General features: G+C 45.2%; 2 protein-coding genes across 2 annotated transcripts in view; one reads left to right on the top strand and one right to left on the bottom strand.

Moving 5' to 3' along the window:
- RMDN3 (regulator of microtubule dynamics 3) overlaps positions 1-10,705 on the top strand; it is a 24,425-nt gene extending 13,720 nt beyond the window's left edge. The window contains exons 4-12 of the mRNA XM_007460172.1: positions 2,677-2,959; positions 3,731-3,833; positions 7,534-7,594; positions 9,195-9,270; positions 9,433-9,510; positions 9,750-9,848; positions 10,116-10,169; positions 10,298-10,378; positions 10,652-10,705. Coding sequence (XP_007460234.1) covers positions 2,677-2,959; positions 3,731-3,833; positions 7,534-7,594; positions 9,195-9,270; positions 9,433-9,510; positions 9,750-9,848; positions 10,116-10,169; positions 10,298-10,378; positions 10,652-10,705 — 889 coding nt within the window. The remainder of the gene's footprint in view (positions 1-2,676; positions 2,960-3,730; positions 3,834-7,533; positions 7,595-9,194; positions 9,271-9,432; positions 9,511-9,749; positions 9,849-10,115; positions 10,170-10,297; positions 10,379-10,651) is intronic.
- A 2,365-nt stretch (positions 10,706-13,070) lies between these two features.
- Positions 13,071-19,371, bottom strand: part of RAD51 (RAD51 recombinase) — a 38,257-nt gene continuing 31,956 nt past the window's right edge. Inside the window, exons 6-9 of the mRNA XM_007460173.1 lie at positions 15,500-15,613; positions 15,033-15,162; positions 14,700-14,821; positions 13,071-13,194 (exon numbers count right to left, since the gene is read on the bottom strand). Coding sequence (XP_007460235.1) covers positions 13,071-13,194; positions 14,700-14,821; positions 15,033-15,162; positions 15,500-15,613 — 490 coding nt within the window. The remainder of the gene's footprint in view (positions 13,195-14,699; positions 14,822-15,032; positions 15,163-15,499; positions 15,614-19,371) is intronic.

Raw genomic sequence — 19,371 nt, forward strand, 5'->3', positions numbered from 1 at the left:
TTCTTCTAGGTCCTTGTTAAATGTTTCTTGCATTTTGTCTATTCTATTTCCAAGATTTTGGATCATCTTTACTATCATTATTCTGAATTCTTTTTCAGGTAGACTGCCTATTTCCTCTTCATTTGTTAGGTCTGGTGGGTTTTTATCTTGCTCCTTCATCTGCGGTGTGTTTTTCTGGCTTCTCATTTTGCTTATTTTACTGTGTTTGGGGTCTTCTTTTTGCAGGCTGCAGGTTCTTAGTTCCCGTTGTTTTTGGTGTCTGTCCCCCGTGGCTAAGGTTGGTTCAGTGGGTTGTGTAGGCTTCCTGGTGGAGGGGACTAGTGCTTGTGTTCTGGTGGATGAGGCTGGATCTTGTCTCTCTGGTGGGCAGGTCCACGTCTGGTGGTGTGTTTTGGGGTGTCTGTGGACTTATTATGATTTTAGACAGCCTCTCTGCTAATGGGTGGTGTTGTGTTCCTGTTTTGCTAGTTGTTTGGCATAGGGTGTCCAGCACTGTAGATGGTCGTTGAGTGAAGTTGGGTGCTGGCGTTGAGATGGAGATCTCTGGGAGATTTTTGCCGTTTGATATTAGGTGGAGCTGGGAGGTCTCTTGTGGACCAGTGTCCTGAAGTTGGCTCTCCCACCTCAGAGGCACAGCACTGACTCCTGGCTGCAGCACCAAGAGCCTTTCATCCACACGGCTCAGAATAAAAGGGAGAAAAAGTAGAGAGAAAGAATTAGTAGGAGTAGGAAGAAAGAAAGAACGGAAGGAAGAAAGAAAAGGAAAGAAAGGAGGGAGGGAGGGACGGTGGGAGGAAGGAAGGAAGGAAAAAAGGAGGGAAGGAAGGAAAAAAGAAAGAAAGAAGGAAGATAAAGTAAAATAAAATAGAGTAAAATATAATAAAGTTATTAAATAAAAAATAATTATTAAGAAAAAATTAAAAAAAACAAAAATGGACGGATAGAACCTTAGGACAAATGGTGGAAGCAAAGCTATACAGACAAAATCTCACACAGAAGCATACACATACACACTCACAAAAAGAGGAAAAGGGGAAAAAATCATAAATCTTGCTCTCAAAGTCAACCTCCTCAATTTGTGATGATTCGTTGTCTATTCATGTATTCCACTGATGCAGGGTACATCAAGTTGATGGTGGAGCTTTAATCCGCTGCTTCTGAGGCTGCTGGGAGAGATTTCCCTTTCTCTTCTTTGCTCTCACAGCTCCCATGGGCTCAGCTTTGAATTTGGCCCCGCCTCTGCGTCTAGGTCGCCGGAGGGCGTCTGTTTTTCGCTCAGACAGGACGGGGTTAAAGGGGCCGCTGATTCGGGGGCTCTGGCTCACTCAGACCCGGGGGAGGGAGGGGCATGGAGTGCGGGGCGAGCCTGCGACGGCAGAGGCCAGCGTGACGTTGTACCAGCCTGAGGCGCACCGTGCGTTCTCCCGGGGAAGTTGTCCCTGGATCCCGGGACCCTGGCAGTGGCGGGCTGCACAGGCTCCCGGAAGCGGGGTGTGTATAGTGACCTGTGCTCGCACACAGGCTTCCTGGCGGTGGCAGCAGCAGGCTTAGCGTCTCCTGCCCGTCTCTGGGGTCCACGCCTTTAGCCGCAGCCCGAGCCCATCTCTGGAGCTCCTTTAAGCAGCGCTCTTAATCCCCTCTCCTCGCGCACCAGGAAACAAAGAGGGAAGAAAAAGTCTCTTGCCTCTTAGGCAGCTCCAGACCTTTTCCCGGACTCCCTCCCGGTTTTCCGTGGTGCACTAACCCCTGCAGGCTGTGTTCACGCCGCCAACTCCAGTCCTCTCCCTGCGCTCCAACCAAAGCTCGAGCCTCAGCTCGCAGCCCCGCCCGCCCCGGAGGGTGAGCAGACAAATCTCTCGGGCTGGCGGTCGGCACCGATCCTCTGTGCAGGAATCTCTCCGCTTTGACCTCCGCACCCCTGCTGCTGCGCTCTCCTCAGTGGCTCCGAAGCTTCCCCCCGCCGCCACCCGCAGTCTCCTCCCGCAAAGGGGCTTCCTAGTGTGTGGAAACCTTTCCTCCTTCGCAGGTCCCGTCCCTATTCTTTTGTCTCTTGTTTTTTCTTTTGCCCTACCCAGGTACGTGGGGAGTTTCTTGCCTTTTGGGAGGTCTGAGGTCTTCTGCCAGCGTTCAGTAGGTGTTCTGTAGGAGTTGTTCCACGTGTAGATGTATTTCTGGTGTATCTGTGGGGAGGAAGGTGATCTCCGCGTCTTACTCTTCCACCATCTTCCCCTCGTTCCACTGTCTTAAGGTTTTTTATCTTAAACTTTTATTTCTTTATTTATAAGAAGAATACATGCTCAGTAAAGCAGTCATATCTAATACTAAAGTATAGGGGGAAAAATTAATTCCTTGACCCTGAGAGATCTACTGCCATTTTGGTACATACCTTTGTAGGCTTTCTTTTTTTGGTCTGTTTTCTGGCAGACTTTGTGGTAGCTAAGCAGGGGATTCTCATACTGGCCTCTGACTGTCACAGGGCCCCAGCCCATACTTCCCATAGGAAGCTTTCTCTCAAGGACTAATTCCTGCCCCTAAGTGGAGGGGAATGGTTCTTAGTTGGTGCTTTGGACAACAGTGCTGTGGAGAGTGCCTCTTTGTGGATGGAGGCAAGACCCCAGGGATCTGAGGCTAAGGAATCCCTCCCTTGACCTTGTCACTTACATTTCTCTGCCACAGTTACACAACAGCCAACGCTGAGTCTGACTATGAGCGGGACTCTGAAAGGGAGAGTGATGACGACGGGGAAGATGAAGTGAGCTGTGAGACTGTGAAGATGGGGAGAAAGGATTCTCTGGACCTGGAGGTGGCTTCAGGCCTGGCACCTGAAGCCCTGGAGGCTGGTGGCTCCCCTGGCCCAGAAGATGTGCTGGCCCTCCTGCAGCAGGCAGACGAGCTGCGCCAGGGCAGTGAGCAGGGCAAGCGGGAGGGCTTGCAGCTGCTGCTCAACAACAAGCTGGCGGTGAGGCTCCAACTGCCTGTCTGTCCTCCGTCCCCCACTAACCCCCCGCGAATGTGTCACTGACCCTGCGAGGTGACATGGGAAGGGAAGTGAGGGTGAGGTGGCTAGGTCTGCATCTACACCCAGGGTTGTACATCCTCTTCCTGGAAGGCTGAGCGCCGGCCCTGTGTGCTGCCTGCCCCAGAGCTGCTTTCTCTGCCAGCCCCAGGGCAGTCGGCTGCCTCCTGTAGAGGTACTGTAGAAGAGCTCCTCCTCTCACCTTAAGGAGAAATGTGGAAAGAACTAGAATGTTTTTCCCTCTTTTATTTCCCTTGAGGCAGAGCCACAGCTGCCTACCCCATTTAAAGTTTTCATCACAAGTGACAAGTGTTAGGTCACTAGGTCACTCAACCACAATTCCCTTCTCAGGTTCACTGCCACAATTTATGCTCACCTGGCTATAAATGCCCCCAAAGTTAGAATTTCCCTTTTCTTGGGCATTTTCACAAATTTTTCATTGTTAGCAAGACTTCTCTCTTGTTGTGCCTCATTACATGTTGGAATTGACCTTTCTTCCTCACAGTATTAGAAGGCCAGAGTGCCCTCACTCTGTGGGTTGTGCAATCTATTGACTAGGGATAATGTCATCAGCTAACTGCAGGTGAGAGGTCATGTGGGGTGGCCTGATGTCAGTGTTTATAATACACTCAAAGGTAGGGTGTGGGGTGAAGGTCGAGCCCCAGTTCTCTGCAGCTGAGAGAAGGGGGCCTCATCCCTCTGTTTGGTTTGCAGCATGGAAGCCAGCAGGACTTCCTCTGGCGCCTGGCCCGGGCCTACAGTGACATGTGTGAGCTTGCTGAGGAGGCAGGTGAGAAGAGGTCCTATGCCCTAAGTGGTAAGTGCTGACAGGTTCCTGGTGGGAAGGCCACCAGGCTTCTGACTCTGAGGGTGGAGCCAGCCCATCAGCTTGGGGCCCAGGGGAACCACCAAAACACACGCTGTCGGTACAGCTGGGGCTCTACTACTCTTTGGGACAGACTGGCTCCCAGAGACCCCTGCTTCCTCCTGGAGACAGAGAGCAACCTCTGCTTCTCTGCATGGCATGGTGCTTGAGTCACACGGGTATACACGACTTTAGGAGTACAGTTGAACCTTGAACAACAGCAGTCTGAGCAGCACACGTCCACTTATATGTGGATTTTTTTCAATCCACAATCCATGGTTGGTTGGACCCAACTATAAATTACATGTGGGGCTTCCCTGGTGGCGCAGTGGTTGGGAGTCCGCCTGCCAATGCAGGGGATACGGGTTTGTGTCCCAGTCCGGGAAGATTCCACATGCCGCGGAGCGGCTGGGCCTGTGAGCCATGGCCGCTGAGCCTGCGCTCCGCAACGGGAGAGGCCACAACAGTGAGAGGCCCGCGTACCACACACACACAAAAAAAATTACATGTGGATTTCTGACTGGGCAGAAGGCCAGTGCCCCGAACCCCCACGTTGTTCAAGGTCAATTGTAGTTGTATCATATTAGCACAGTTCTGTGTTCTCATTCCTCAACTACAAAAGGCACAACCTTTCTTAATCTGAGGTTTTTTTGCTGTTGCTTAGGAATCTGGTTTCAGTTATGGAGCCTGTGGGGCAGGTGTTTAAGAATATGAGTGGAGTATGTTTGGTGAGTGCCCAGAAGGAGCAGTTTGGGAGAATACTGCTAGGTTAGAAGTCCCTGGGGTCTACTTAGCAACTCTGTTGTCAAAGTGTGTACCTGGGGGTATAGGGTACATCTGACTTGTGCCAGGTTCAAGTCCTGTCCTTCTCTGTCATGGGGTCATTGAGAACCCTGGGACTTTAAAAAGAGACTGGTTTTATGGGGAAGGTGATGTGTCCTGCCTACCTACACACCCTTTGAGTCAGGCACCATCAGTGGACTTCCAGATCTTGTGGTTCAGTTATCCAAAGTTAGCTGAACTGCTTTCCCACTTTTATAAGTACAGTCCTGCAAACATTGAATCTTTGATAATGTAGAGTGACAGTACCTCAAGATCATTATTCTAAACAGTTATAGAATTCTGCCAATACAGAAAGGTCAATTGAGTTGAATGTTTGATATAGATCTTCAAAAAAGTCCCTGGAGGGGCTTCCCTTGTGGCACAGTGGTTGAGAGGCCTCCTGCTGATACAGGGAACACGGCTTGCTTCTTTCTTTTCAAAAGTTTCTGCTTCCCCTCTTAAATTTCAGGTGAGGATTCTGATCAGCCTTTGGGGCGGATTTTTGCACTCTTGGTAGCAACCACCTTTCCTTTCCCTTTTGATCATCTCTGAGTACTAACAGGCAACATGAACCCTACCGGTGGGGGTAGGGCAGTGATTAGAGGAGCAGCGAAGCCCACACTGGTCTGGTCTGGCTTCCCGAGTATAGCACCTTGGACAAATCTGTCCCTCCTCGAGCTTAGAGGACTATGCAGTATCTTTGAAGACTCTGCTCTGGGATTCTAGATTTTTAGGACCAACCTTGCTGGGCCTAAAGTTCTTCATTTTGTTCTTTCTCTAGAAGCTGGACCACCAGGAGGCAGTGGGAACTGGTTTGACTCATTCTTCACCGTTGTTTTCCTAGTGAGATAGTGCTTTGAAGGGGGCGGAGAAGTCCCCTAAGAGAAAATGTCCCTCAGTGGTGGAGCCGTATGGTTCTTCTGCTTGGATAGGGGAACGTAGGGTTCTCATCTGCTCTCTTTAAATGTATTTGTTGCATATACAAAATTATACCATGATTACTGTCACTTAAACATGAGGAAACATTTCAGAATGGCCAGCCTATCACCTCAACCCATTACTTTTGTTCTCTGACTTCCCTTCCAAGCCCTCACCATTTAAAAATTTTTATCTTAAATTTTATTATAGTTGACTTACAATGTTTCAGACGTACAGCAAAGTGATTCAGTTATACATATATATACTTTTCCAGTTTCTTTTCCATTATAGTTTATTACAAGATATTGAATATAGTTCCCTGTGCTATACAGTAGGTCCTTGTTTACTTAATATGTAGTAGTCTGTATCTGTTAGTCTCAAATTCCAAATTTATCCCTCCCCCCTTCTTTCCCCTTTGGTAACCAGTTTGTTTTCTATATGAGTCTGTTTCTGTTTTGTAAATAAGTTTACTTGTATCTTTTTTAATTTTTTAATTCATTTATTTATTGGCTGCATTGGGTCTTTGTTGCTGCGTGTAGGCTTTCTCTAGTTGCGGCGAGTGGGGGCTGCTCTTCATTGTGGTGCAGGGGCTTCTCATTGTGGCAGCTTCTCTTGTTGTGGAGCACAGGCTCTAGGTGCCTGGGCTCCAGTAGTTGTGTCACACGGGCTCAGTAGTTGTGGTGCGTGGGCTCAGTTGCTCCGCGGAATGTGGGATCTTCCCGGACCAGGGCTCGAACCCGTGTCCCTTGAATTGGCAGGTGGATTCCCAACCACTGTGCCACCAGGGAAGTCCCTATTTGTATCATTTTTATACATTCCACATATAAGTGATATCATATGATATTTGTCTTTCTCTTCATTTAGTATGATAATCTCTAGGTCTATCCATGTTGCTACAGATGGCATTATTTCATTCTTTTTTTTTTTTATGGAAGCCCTCTGTTCTAATCAGATTTCCCATTATGCATTGTTCTCTTTTCCCGTGTGTAGGCATGATAGTCCTCATCTGAAGGGCTCCAGCTCCTTGACATTCTAGGGGACCCTTGTCAAGAGCCTACATGTGTTTAGGGCTTGATTTCTGTTAGTTTTGGTGCCTGGAAAACTTGGGGAAGAACTACATGAAACTCATCTTTGGTCAGATCCCAGTCCATTTGGCTTGGTGAGGAGTTCTGGCCTAGGGCCATGATTAATGTTCCTAGATCATGGATCCTCTTGAGAATTTTTTTTTTTTTTTTTAATGTTTATTTGTTTGGCTGCACTGGGTCTTCGTTGCTGCACGCAGGCTTTCTCTAGTTGCGGCGAGCGGGGGCTACTCTTTGTTGTGGTGCACGGGCTCTAGGTGCACAGGCTTCAGTAGTTGTGGCACATGGGCTTAGTTGCTCCAAGGCATGTGGGATCTTAGTTCCCTGACCAGGGCTCGAACCTGTGTCCCCTGCATTGGCAAACGGATTCTTAACAACTGCGCCACCAGGGAAGTCCCCCTCTTGAGAATTTGATCAAAGCTGTGGATCCTCTCCTCAATAAAATGCACATATACCTAAAATTACATACAACTTCAGTGGGATTCATGGACACCCTGAAGCCTATCCAGACCCCAAAAACTCTCCAGGGTAACGGTCTATTGGGGACAGTTTCTGATTGCTTTTGAGTCCTTTTATATTTGAAATGCTTCAAGCATATCAGGTGGGTATTATAAAAATAAGGGAGCTGGGGCAGCTGATGATGGATAGCGAGAACAAAGTGAAGCAGGAGTCACCCTTGCAGCTCTTCATTCTGCTCAAGTGCATAAGTATTTACAAGTCCTATTTGGGTGGGGGTTGGTGAGAGCTAAAGCAGCCATTCTTCCCACAGCCTTTCCCGTGGAAGGGTGCATGGGAGCCCTTGTCAACTCTGGATCACCTCTGTCTTACAGGAAAAGCAGCAGCGGAGGCCGCTCTGGAGAAGGGGAATGAGAATGCTGAGTGTCACCAGTGGTAATAACACCCCGCAGGGTCCCAGGAAGAGCCAGCATGGGTTAGAGTGGAGGAGAGCCCTTTTCTTTCTCTGCCCTGTGGCCAAAGAGGCATTTGCCAGAGGCACCAGGAGAGGGAGCTCTGGCCTTTATTTTCATATGTCCCATCCCTCCCCAAGCTAGGGACCCAGGGGAGTTTGCTTTGGGAAGTGCCTTGGGGATGAGGCAAGGGGGAATAGTACAGTTTTCTTTCTGGTGAAGCTTGGAGAAACGAGCTTTTGTTAGTCACCCCTGGCTACAAAACTTGTGGGTTCTTGGCTCCTCAGAGAGGCTGGGACGTTGGCAGTTCCCCTCTACCACGCAAGCTCTTCATTCCCCTAGCTGCGATCCCTGGCTGGTGGTGGACTTTGGCTTCTTCGCTTGGCTCGTGTGAGGAAAAGTAGATGTGAGCTCACCCCCCAGGAAGTTCAGCAGTCACTAATGTTACAAAACCATCAGCCCTGTTTGTGGTCTGACGTGAGGCAAAGTTCTGCCAACCCATGTAGGTCAGGGCCAACCTGTGTCCTGGGGGCGTGGTTCCAGTGCCTCAGTTTTAGTGAAAATGTTCCTTTTCCACCTCCCTGCATCCCATAACCCTGCCCTCAGACTGTGAGCTGGGAGAGGCTGTTTCTCTATCTGTTGCTGAAACTTTGTCTCTGCAGCGCCTCTTCTCAGACGCCAGGTCATTGTTTCTTGGGTCTCACAGGTGCTGTTTCCCTGTGGGCTCTCTTGGGGCTCCTGGGGTCCCAAGGATGGAAATTGACCTCATACTTTCTTAGCTTTTCCTGGGGAACAGCTGTTTGGACTAATCTGGAAATGAGCCTCTGGAAGTATGCGATACAAATACCCCCAGATATTTAGTGAGTACACAAAAAAGCAACTTGGGCCTTTAGACACTCATTTGTCAACTGTGCTTCTAGAAAGAATGCAGAGGGGATGGGGGTAATATCTTCTGCCTTTGTTTCTGAAGGCGGAAGATAGGAAGCTGGCTGCCTTTGTTCTCCTGGGAGGGAGGATGTAGAGGAGAGGGCTGAAATCGGAGGCCTTTTCTTCCTCCTCTGCTTCTGTTGGTTCCCAAGCTAACATTAGAAATTCCTAGAGAATCCCATTCCCAAACAGCTTCCCAATGACATACCTGTATACTTCCCAAGGCTAATGAGACCTTCTTCTTTAATGTCTGCTCAGGAGACAAAAAGCAGTGTACTCAGGTCTCTCATACTTTGATGCTGATTTTTAGATACCTGCTTAAGTGTTTATGATAGCTATGGCTATACTCATTATGAGGGGAAATTTGGACTGAGACCTTGCCTAAATATTAAGTATAAGAGAGCTTTAATGTGGAAGACCCACCTTTTTTGTACCTAGGGTACTTTGGAGAATTGTGAGCCTACCACTGTATCTGCTAAAGAATATGAATTGGGACCACAGGTCTGTGAAAAGAGGAATTAAGTACAGATGGAAATGATATTTTCATCTCTGGATAAGGATGCAGGGGCAATGCAATTGCCCATGGGTGGGAATCCCAGTACTGGCAGGGACGGTACTCAGTCCTTGTCCCTGAGCTTGCTGCTGCTTCCCCCTAGGTATGCAGTGCTTTGTGGTCAGCTGGCTGAGCATGAGGGCATCCAGAGGCGCATCCAGAGTGGCTTTAGCTTCAAGGTGAGGAAAGGCTTCTCCTCCTTCCCTGGTGCTGGTCTAGTCCAGATTCCCTGCTGCATCCTAGCTCCTTGCAAAGGTGTTCCTACAGCCTCTGTAACTTGCTTCTGTTCCCTTAGTAATTCTGCTATCTGATGTTAGCTTCTATTTATATTTTCCCCTCAGGAGCATGTGGACAAAGCCATTGCTCTCAAGCCAGAAAACCCCATGGCATACTTTCTCCTTGGCAGGTGGTGCTACCAGGTAAGCTAAATTTCAGGGCTTGACATAAGGGCCCTAACTAACTGTCCTGCGACACTGATCACCTTGCAAGGAAGAGAAGGGTCCTCAGCCTGGTCTGGCTTATGTGTTATTTCCTCTAAGCGGTCACGTTAGTGGTGATTAGACCCAGTCCCATTTGGCCCTGTTTGCTTTCAGTACAGAACACTCAGTGTTCCTAAAGATACTTAGGTTTTAGTCACACCTTGATCTCTTGGTGGCAGGTCTCTCACCTAAGCTGGCTAGAAAAAAAAACTGCGACAGCCTTGTGTGAAAGCCCTCTCGGTGCCACTGTGCAGGACGCCCTCCAGAGCTTCCTAAAGGTATTGGGGAAGGAAGGGAAGGGTGGACAGCAGCCAGAAAGGCCAGGGTGACCTTATTTTTCCTAAGGACATTATTGGAAGGGGTTTCTAGTAGAGGGCAGTTTTATGTGTGCCTGTTCTATGGGAAAATCAGAACCATCAGAAAAGCTTATAAAAAATATAGATTCACTGAATCAATCTCCAGGTTGGGGACTGGAACTCTCTAATAAACTTTAGCCTGACTTGGACTTTGGAACACCTTACTGAAATGTGTTCTCCCTTCTCCAGGCTGAAGAACTACAGCCAGGATTTTCCAAAGCAGGAAGGATATATATTTCCAAGGTAAACTCACCTGCCTATTTCAAGTATGTGTGTTGATATTTCTAGGAATTCCTGAGGGCACACATATTCATCCCCTTCTAGTCTCCTGGTGGCATTTCTCGCAGGTTTTCACTGTTGTCTCTTCTCAGTGCTACAGAGAACTAGGGAAAAACCCTGAAGCTAAACGGTGGATGAAGTTGGCCCTGGAGCTGCCAAATGTCACTAAAGAGGTAATACTTAAGACCTTTACATTATGTGACCCTTTCAGGAAAGAATATCTTCCCTTGAGGTCTTATTTCCTCCTTTTGCATGTGGGCTGTTTCGTATACATCTCACCTAGGGGAGGAGACAGATTTCGTAGGTTCCAGGCTCTTCTGGGAAAGTAGGAAAAAGACTATGATAACAGCTTAGCAAGGAAGCAAAGGGTCCATTCTCAGGTACCAATGGTTTTGGAAATGCTGGCTTAGATTTTGAGTCCTAGTCTTATTCTCTTGTCTCCCTAGGATTCAGCTTTCCAGAAGGACCTGGAAGAATTGGAAGTAATTTTAGGAGAATAATCACATTTCAATGGCCTTCCTGACTTGAGGGGAAAAAAAATCAAGTCTTTTTTCTCTTAGACTCTGCTTAGATCAGGAAACTGAGCAAGACTGGTTAAGGGAGTGTCCTGACTCCTAGGTCTGACTGGTACCTGCCACCATTCCCCAACATCTTCTTATTGTCTACTGGTTAACTTATTCTAATCTGTTACCTAATCTGAAATTGGGGAAGTACTTGAGGCCCGGGTTTCTGTTACTCTCTCCATAAAGTGAATTCCATAAAGTGAATTCTTGATCTCCATAAAGTGAATTCTTGAAAAACCAAGACTAGTATAACACCTGCCCTAGGGTACAGTGTGGGTAGAGCACTGAAGGCTGTCTTCCAACGGCTGGTGAGGTGGATGAAACTCTAAAGAGCTATAGGAACAAAACATAGAACTTCTATCTACTCTCTAATCTTTTCCACTGATTAATATTCAACACCAAAGTATATAGTCCTAAAGTCACACCCTAACCTACCCGGATAAAAAGGCGGAGAGTCCATGGGTATCGCCTCTTCTTAACCTATCATGTGGATTGTAACTGTATTCCTGGGCCGAGGGGCTGGACCACTTGACTTCCAGAGTCCTGGCAGCTTTTGGAAGGACAGCAGTGCATAAGGCTTATGAGACTGTGAAAATGATGATCTGAGGAGTTGCCTGGAATATATTTTGGTACAAACCTGAAATTAACTAGACGTGATTATAATCCCCTTTCTATGTTTGTTATAGCTCCTTATTCTTGCTTGACACTTCCATAACAGTTTTCTACTATGAGACTATTGCAGACAAGTAGAAAAACAGTACCAAATAGTTTAGAATAAGCTCTCTGGTTAATAATACTTCCAGAGAAAATTTTAGTTAAATGTAAAACATAAGAAGAGCTTATTTTTAGCCTAAAAAGGCCTAGTCCAACTAAGCAGGTGTTCCCTGACCCTTTCAGGGCCAATAGCACAAAGCCTAATCCCATCTGAAAAGAAAGTCCTCCCTATAAGAAAAATTGAGAAGTTTTTAGGTCAAGGTCACTTAAATACTTTATAGGACTAAAAGATGGAGGTGCTTTTATTTAAGAACCAAGCTTCCATTCCAGAATCTGTTACTGTGGCTTTATTATTTCATCCCAGGTTTGTTCTGTAATGTGGAAATGAAAGAAGGCCTAGGAGGTACTCTGTTCTATAAAGTCAGGGAACAGTTTTTAAAACGAAGTTGCATTAAATTGTATCTTCCTATCTCCCTACATATAGTAGGATCAACACTGGCAACAGCAGAGATTTGCACTGCCTCTCCTAATACTAGCCGAGAAGCCCTTTGAAATTGGAAGAGTTGGTTAGAGCCCACCATCCTGAGTAGAAGTTTGAAGAGGAAGGAGTATCTCAAACCCCTGAAGTAGAAAAATCTGGGCAAGAACCAGCCCCATACAATACAAAACTTAAAGAATAAAAACAAAGGCCACAGGAAAGCCACGGTGTAGCCATCTTGTGAGATCTTCTATTAGGTTAAAGGAGTATAAAATGTATCATCGAATGTGGGACTTCCCTTTTAAATTTTCAATTTTAAAGCAATAAAAACTGATCACCCTACCCAGAGCCAAAACTATATTATGAAGGCCCTATCCTGAAATACTCAGCTTGTACCAGAATAACTCCTACAAGCAGCACATTCACTACAAATAACTACTTTATTAGCAGTCCCACACTGAATCTACTTACTTGAAGAGCTTCCGAAATGTTTAAGATTCCAGAACTATCTTGAATTGCTCTTAGCATTAAAAAAGAGTAGATGGTGAAGGGCTGGTAGCCCAGCAAGCCTACTCAATACCCCTTATCTAAAAAAAAAATTCTTATATAAGCTAATTCAGACACACAAACTCTACCTGCTTCTGATTTAAGAGTTTTACTAGCAGAGAAAAAAAAAAACCTGTGAGGAGACCCACTCCCTTTGCCACATAGCTCAGGCATATTTTTCCCCAACATTATTCAGACAGTGAGAGAAGTCAGGTCTCTCCAGTTTTAGTTCTCTTAGAGACATAAGATTGGCCAATAGCAGTTAGTCCTGAGTCAACCCCAAGGCACTATGATGTCAAAGGTACTTCATACCTATACCCCCAAACCAAAGAATTTACATAGAGATTAATATACTCTAGAAGGAATAAACATTTCAGATCAGCTTGTGACTACTGACCTGTCTCGTGTTTACACCATAAGAAAAGCCGATATAATAGCTGTTTTCCTGGAAGCCTTTTCCTGGCAGTCACAACAGGAAGAGGCCTGTGAAGAACCTCAGGGAGCAGAGTCCTCTCCATTAGGCTGCAGCACTTAAGGTTTATCACAGGAAAAAAAACCAACGATTCAGTCCTTGGCATCTCCTACTCCATCCGCATTGATGGCAAACATAGCTTCAGCTTCAGGAAGACAAGGAGAGTCATAGATTTTGCAGATTCTGGTTTCCCCTCTTCCTTTTCTCAGGTACAGTCTGGGACAAAGACACAGACCAAAGCACCAAAGTTATTATAATTAAAAAATTCTATTCCTGGGCTTCCCTGGTGGCGCAGTGGTTGAGAATCTGCCTGCTAACGCAGGGGACACGGGTTCAAGCCCTGGTCTGGGAAGATCACACATGCCGCGGAGCAGCTAGGCCCGTGAGCCACAACTACTGAGCCTGCGCATCTGGAGCCTGTGCTCCACAACAAAAGAGGCCACGACAGTGAGAGGCCCGCGCACCGCGATGAAGAGTGGCCCCTGCTTGCCACAACTAGAGAAAGCCCTTGCAAAGAAACGAAGACCCAACAGCCAAAAATAAAAATAAATAAAAGGCTCAACATTAAAAAAAAATTATATTCCTGACTTTATAGTAGATCTAAAAATTTTTTAGACATATATACTTCCTAGAAGGACTGTGGGGATCTTTCTGTATTCCTTAGGGCAGGGGTCCCCAACCCCCGGGCCGTGGACCAGTACTGGTCCGCAGCCTGTTAGGAACTGGGCCGCACAGCAGGAGGTGAGCAGAGGGTGAGTGAGCGAAGCTTCATCTGCCGCTCCCCATCGCTTGCATTACCGCATGAACCATCCATCCTGGCCACCCCCCCACTACCCTCGCCCCGTGGAAAAATCATCTTCCACAAAAGTGGTCCCTGGTGCCAAAAAGGTTGACTGAGCCTGATCTGGAGCCTGTGCTCCACAACAAAAGAGGCCACGACAGTGAGAGGCCCGCGCACCGCGATGAAGAGTGGCCCCTGCTTGCCACAACTAGAGAAAGCCCTTGCAAAGAAACGAAGACCCAACAGCCAAAAATAAAAATAAATAAAAGGCTCAACATTAAAAAAAAATTATATTCCTGACTTTATAGTAGATCTAAAAATTTTTTAGACATATATACTTCCTAGAAGGACTGTGGGGATCTTTCTGTATTCCTTAGGGCAGGGGTCCCCAACCCCCGGGCCGTGGACCAGTACTGGTCCGCAGCCTGTTAGGAACTGGGCCGCACAGCAGGAGGTGAGCAGAGGGTGAGTGAGCGAAGCTTCATCTGCCGCTCCCCATCGCTTGCATTACCGCATGAACCATCCATCCTGGCCACCCCCCCACTACCCTCGCCCCGTGGAAAAATCATCTTCCACAAAAGTGGTCCCTGGTGCCAAAAAGGTTGGGGACCGCTGCCTGAGGGCACTTCCAATCCAGAGGAATGCATTTCTGCTCACCCCCTGCCCCCCAGTGGATTTCCCATATTGAAACCTTTTTAAAAATAATGAGACATCAATTGCTCATATTTATTCTTCCACATATGAGAGGTTTTAATTCCTTTATGAACTAAAAGCAAACACCTGTTCTAACCAGAGCATGACAATTAGGTTAAGCAAGGGCTCCTATGTCTAATTACACAACAGCAGCAGTTAACAAGGTTCAAATGGAAATGTTATCTTCATGTCTATTGCACAGTTAATATGACATTCCATGATGAAGCCATCTCTCCCATCACTTTACCTTGTTGTTGAGGCATGAGCAATGATATTTCCTCCAATAGGTTTTTTAGGATCTGCAGCAAACATGGCTGCTCCATCCACTTGGGCTACCACCTGGTTGGTGATTACCACTGCTACACCAAACTGACAGGGAAAGGATAAATGTCATTATTTTGTGGTCAGACATTCCAAGAGACTGCTGCCACCCCTATCCCCCACAAAGCAATGAATGATTGAAGTCTCTATATCTGATGTCTTGATGATACCAGGCCCTGGTATCCTGGCCTCCCAGCAAGGCTACCAGAATTCATGGCCCCTGAAAGTAGGCATTCTCTGTCCCTACCCCACAACTTACCTCATCAGCAAGTCGCAGAAGCATCCGCAGAAACCTGGCCAAGTGCATCTGCCTGGCAGAAAGCTCACCTCGACCCGAATAGTCTGTTCTGTAGAGGGCGGTGGCACTGTCTACAATTAGCAGTGCATACCTACAGGGAACACAGATTCTCTGAAGCCTGTTTTCTAGCCCATGTCAGATTCTGCTCTTTCCCATTACCCTGAAATTTTATAGTTATATATTATTTATTTATACAGCATCCATTTCTGAATAACCCTATAACAAAGTAAAAAATTCCAACAAGTTCAGGTGGATTATAGCTTCATATTTTAAAAGTGACTTGACCTAAACGACAAAGAGTGGCAAAATAGGAACTAAAACTTAAATCTCCCCATATCTAATTCAAGCTACTATCAAATTGGCCACATGTACAAGATTCAGGGTAAGGGCTCTGGGAACATATTCAGTATCTTCTATTGCCCACATACCTGGACTCTACCATCATGGCTGACGCTTGATAAAGGAGCTGGGTCTGGTGGTCTGTGTTGAACCCTCGAGCATATGCTACATTATCCAGGACATCACTGCCAGAGAGGCCATATCTAGAAGAAAGAACATTTTGAGGCTGCACACAGAACTAAGGCAGATGAGAAATTCATCTCTTAACAACGAAATTACCTGGATGGGTAGGTAAGAAATGATAGTAAGAAGGCTAAAGAATATAATTCCCTTTCTATTAGGAAGCCCAGGGAAACTATAAAGAGATGACAGCAACTGCTTTAGAGTAGATCTACCTGGCAGGACTTCAGAATAAATCAAATTTATTTTTTGAGGACTCCTGAACTAGAATGAGAAATTTCCAAATATAAGGAAACAATGGTCTCCTGGAAAACCAAAGGGCAGCAATGACAGAATTGGGACTGAAACAAAAACAATGAATCAAAGATCAATTAAAAAAATACATAAACTGTTGTTGTATAGGAATAAAACCTTCTAAGCTCAGAAACCTTCTAAGGACTCAAAACTGTAAGAGGTTTAAGAGAAGTAAGTATATTTCATCTATTCTCCCCTTTTTTTCTTGCTAGTAACTAGTTAGTTATAGAATATGTGGCATGTATCTAGTATGGTTAAATAAGTGACACCTTAATTCATCTTATACCTCAATAATGATTTTTCTTACCTTTGCATTTAAAAATACTTCCTATTTTCTTAGAACAATCTATATTTTCTCACCTTTGTAACTGCTACCTAAGACATGAATACTCAAGGTGGTCCAAGTAAGACAACTTCTCCTTAAATGTATGCTAATGGGACCCCATTTCTTCAAAGGTAGTTTGATTTATCCATCTATCAAGACAACTAAATACCTGCACTTTTATAAAAGCTTCCCTGCACCTCTCAAATAGACGTGATTCTCCCTCTTCTGCACTTACAGAAAACTTGATTTAGGCTTTTCTATGGCACTTGTGAGGAGCTACCTGCCATTCTTTTACTAGACAACAAATTCCTTGAAAAGACTAGGCCTTTCCAACTAGCACAGTTTTTTTTATACCTAGTACATTCTGAATAAATGCTGCTGAATACAGGTTTTATCTAAAACCCAAACCAAAAGAGAATTTTTATCACTTTAACTCAAGTAATACTTTCATATTAATGTTACCTAAAATCATTATAGTCCAGAAGTATAATACTGACTCCCTTATGTAACAGTTCAAAAGATAATCTGTTTAAACAAAATCAGTGTGCTATAATTCCTTGAGAACCAAAAACTTCTATGCTTAAGATTTGATGAATTGATTCATCATATTAGGCACATGCAGTCTTTGCACTTTCCTGGACATTTCACCAGCTATTCTTCACCATTATCAACATGAATGGAAGTTTAGCTCTTGTATTAAACAGATTGATGATGATGAATTTGTTGAGTCTGGGCATAGAGATAAGAAAATAAAGTGAAGATAGAGTTTTACCTTGGGATCCTGACCAAATGGGAATAAGGAGATAAAATTTTCTTTATTTAAATCATAACTATAAGAAAAAAAGACTGAAGAGGCCTAAGTACTGTACTGCACAAGTCTTCTAGTCTTGCCTCAAGAAACACTGATATAATTTACTACCAGGAACGGAGATTATCTTTTGCTGTCAGAATATGGAAGATTTACTAGAAAAACAAAGAGTCATCCTGGCTTTTCTCTCAACAGAGTTCACAAAGAGGACTTTGGGGATCTCTGTGCTTACATTCCTGATGCAGCACATAGAACTTTCAATTCCCACAACTTGGAAAAAGTTGGTTGGAAATAAGCAACTTCTCTTAGTGTTTCCAGAACTTCCTAAGGATAAGAATACTCTGTTAAAAAAATTAAATTCTGGGCTTCCCTGGTGGCGCAGTGGTTGAGAGTCCGCCTGCCGATGCAGGGGACACAGAACTAATGTTTAAACTATACTCCAAGAAGATATTTTGGAAAACAAAAAAGGCCTGAGTCTACATATTGATAAATCCAACTGGGTACCTTGGAAAATTCCCCCAGAATGGTTGACTCCAAGAAATAGCTGAGTGAAACTATTAGCCCGCGTACCAAAAAAAAAAAAAAAAAAAAAAATCCTACGTCTAAACCAGACTTAATGAATCACAATGCTCAGGGAAGAGCTGTGATAATTTGCATATTTAACAAACACCTGGCACATGAAAAGATGCTCAATATCCCTAATCACAAGGGAAATGCAAATTAAAACCACAATGAGCTGTATTACCTCACACCTGCCAGAATGGCTATTTTCAAAAAGAAAACAAATAGGACTTCCCTGGTGGCCCAGTGGTTAAGAGTCTGCCTGCCAATGCAGGGGACACCGGTTCGAGCCCTGGTCCGGGAAAACCCCACATGCCATGGAGCAACTAAGCCCGTGTGCCGCAACTACTGAGCCCACGAGCCACAACTGCTGAAGCCCGCACGCCTAGAGCCCGTGCTTGGCAACAAGAGAAGCCACCGCAATGAGAAGTCCGTGCACCGCAGAGAAGAGTAGCCCCCCACGCGCCGCAACTAGAGAAAGCCCGCGCGCAGCAATGAAGACCCAACGCAGCCAAAAACAAAAAAACACCTGAAGTGATTTTTTTTATTTTTTAAATTTTTGGCTTGTGGCATGCAGGATCTTAGTTCCCCAACCAGGGATCGAACTCATGCCCCCTACGTGGAAGCATGAAGTCCTAACCACTGGACTGCCAGGGAGTTCCCGCTACAGATTTTCTTTCTGGAAATTTCATATAAATGGAATCATATGTGGTCTTTTATGTCTAGCTTCTATCATTTAGCATGTTTTTTGAGGGTCATCCATGCTGTAACAAGTATCAGTACTTCATTCCTTTTAATTGTTGAATAGTGGTCTATTGTATGGATCAACCAGATTTTATTCATTCATCAGTGGATGGACAATTGGGTTGTTTCCAGGTTTTGGCCACTATAACAATACTATAAACATCAACAAACAAGTCTCTGTGTGGACATGTTTTCATATCTCTTGGGTACATAACCAGAGTGAAACTGCTGGGCTATATGACAAATTTAACTGCCACATTGTTTTTTTCCAAAGTGACTGCACAATTTTACATTCTCACAAGCAATGTATTAGGGTTCCAGTTTCTTCACATCCTCCCTAACACTTGTCACTTTTTCATTACAGCCATCCTAGTGGTGGTATCTCACTGTGGTTTTAATTTGCATTTCTTCTTGACTAATAATGTTGAGCATCTCTGCATGTGCTTATTGGCCATTTTACATCTGCTTCGGAGAAATGTCTATACAAGTCCTTTGCCCATTTCTTTTTTTCTTTTTTTGTGGTACACGGCCTCTCACTGTTGTGGCCTCTCCCGTTGCGGAGCACAGGCTCTGGACGTGCAGGCTCAATGGCCATGGCTCACGGGCCCAGCTGCTCCGCGGCACGTGGGATCTTCCCAGACCAGGGCACGAACCTGTGTCCCCTGCATCGGCAGGTGGACTCTCAACCACTGCACCACCAGGGAAGCCCTGCCCGTTTCTTAATTGGGGTGTCTTACTGCTGGGTTGTGAGAGTTCTTTATATATTCTTGATACTAGAACCTTACCAGATATATGATTTGCAAATATTTTCTCACATTCTTTGGGTTGTTTTTTTATTTTCTTGATAGTGCTCTTTGAAGCACAGAAGTTTCAAATTTTGATTAAATGAAAACTGACTCTGTATTATCGTTTTTTTCTTTCATAGACTATGCTTTCTTGTGTTGTATCTGAGAAATCTTTGCCTACTTCAAGGTCACAAAGATTTTCTGTTTTTTTCCTAAAAGTTTTATAATTTTAGCTAAATATAGGACTTTCATTAAATATATATA

The sequence above is a fragment of the Lipotes vexillifer genome, unplaced genomic scaffold, assembly GCF_000442215.2.
Source record: "Lipotes vexillifer unplaced genomic scaffold, Lipotes_vexillifer_v1.1 scaffold408, whole genome shotgun sequence".
Classification (NCBI taxonomy): Eukaryota; Metazoa; Chordata; class Mammalia; order Artiodactyla; family Lipotidae; genus Lipotes; species Lipotes vexillifer.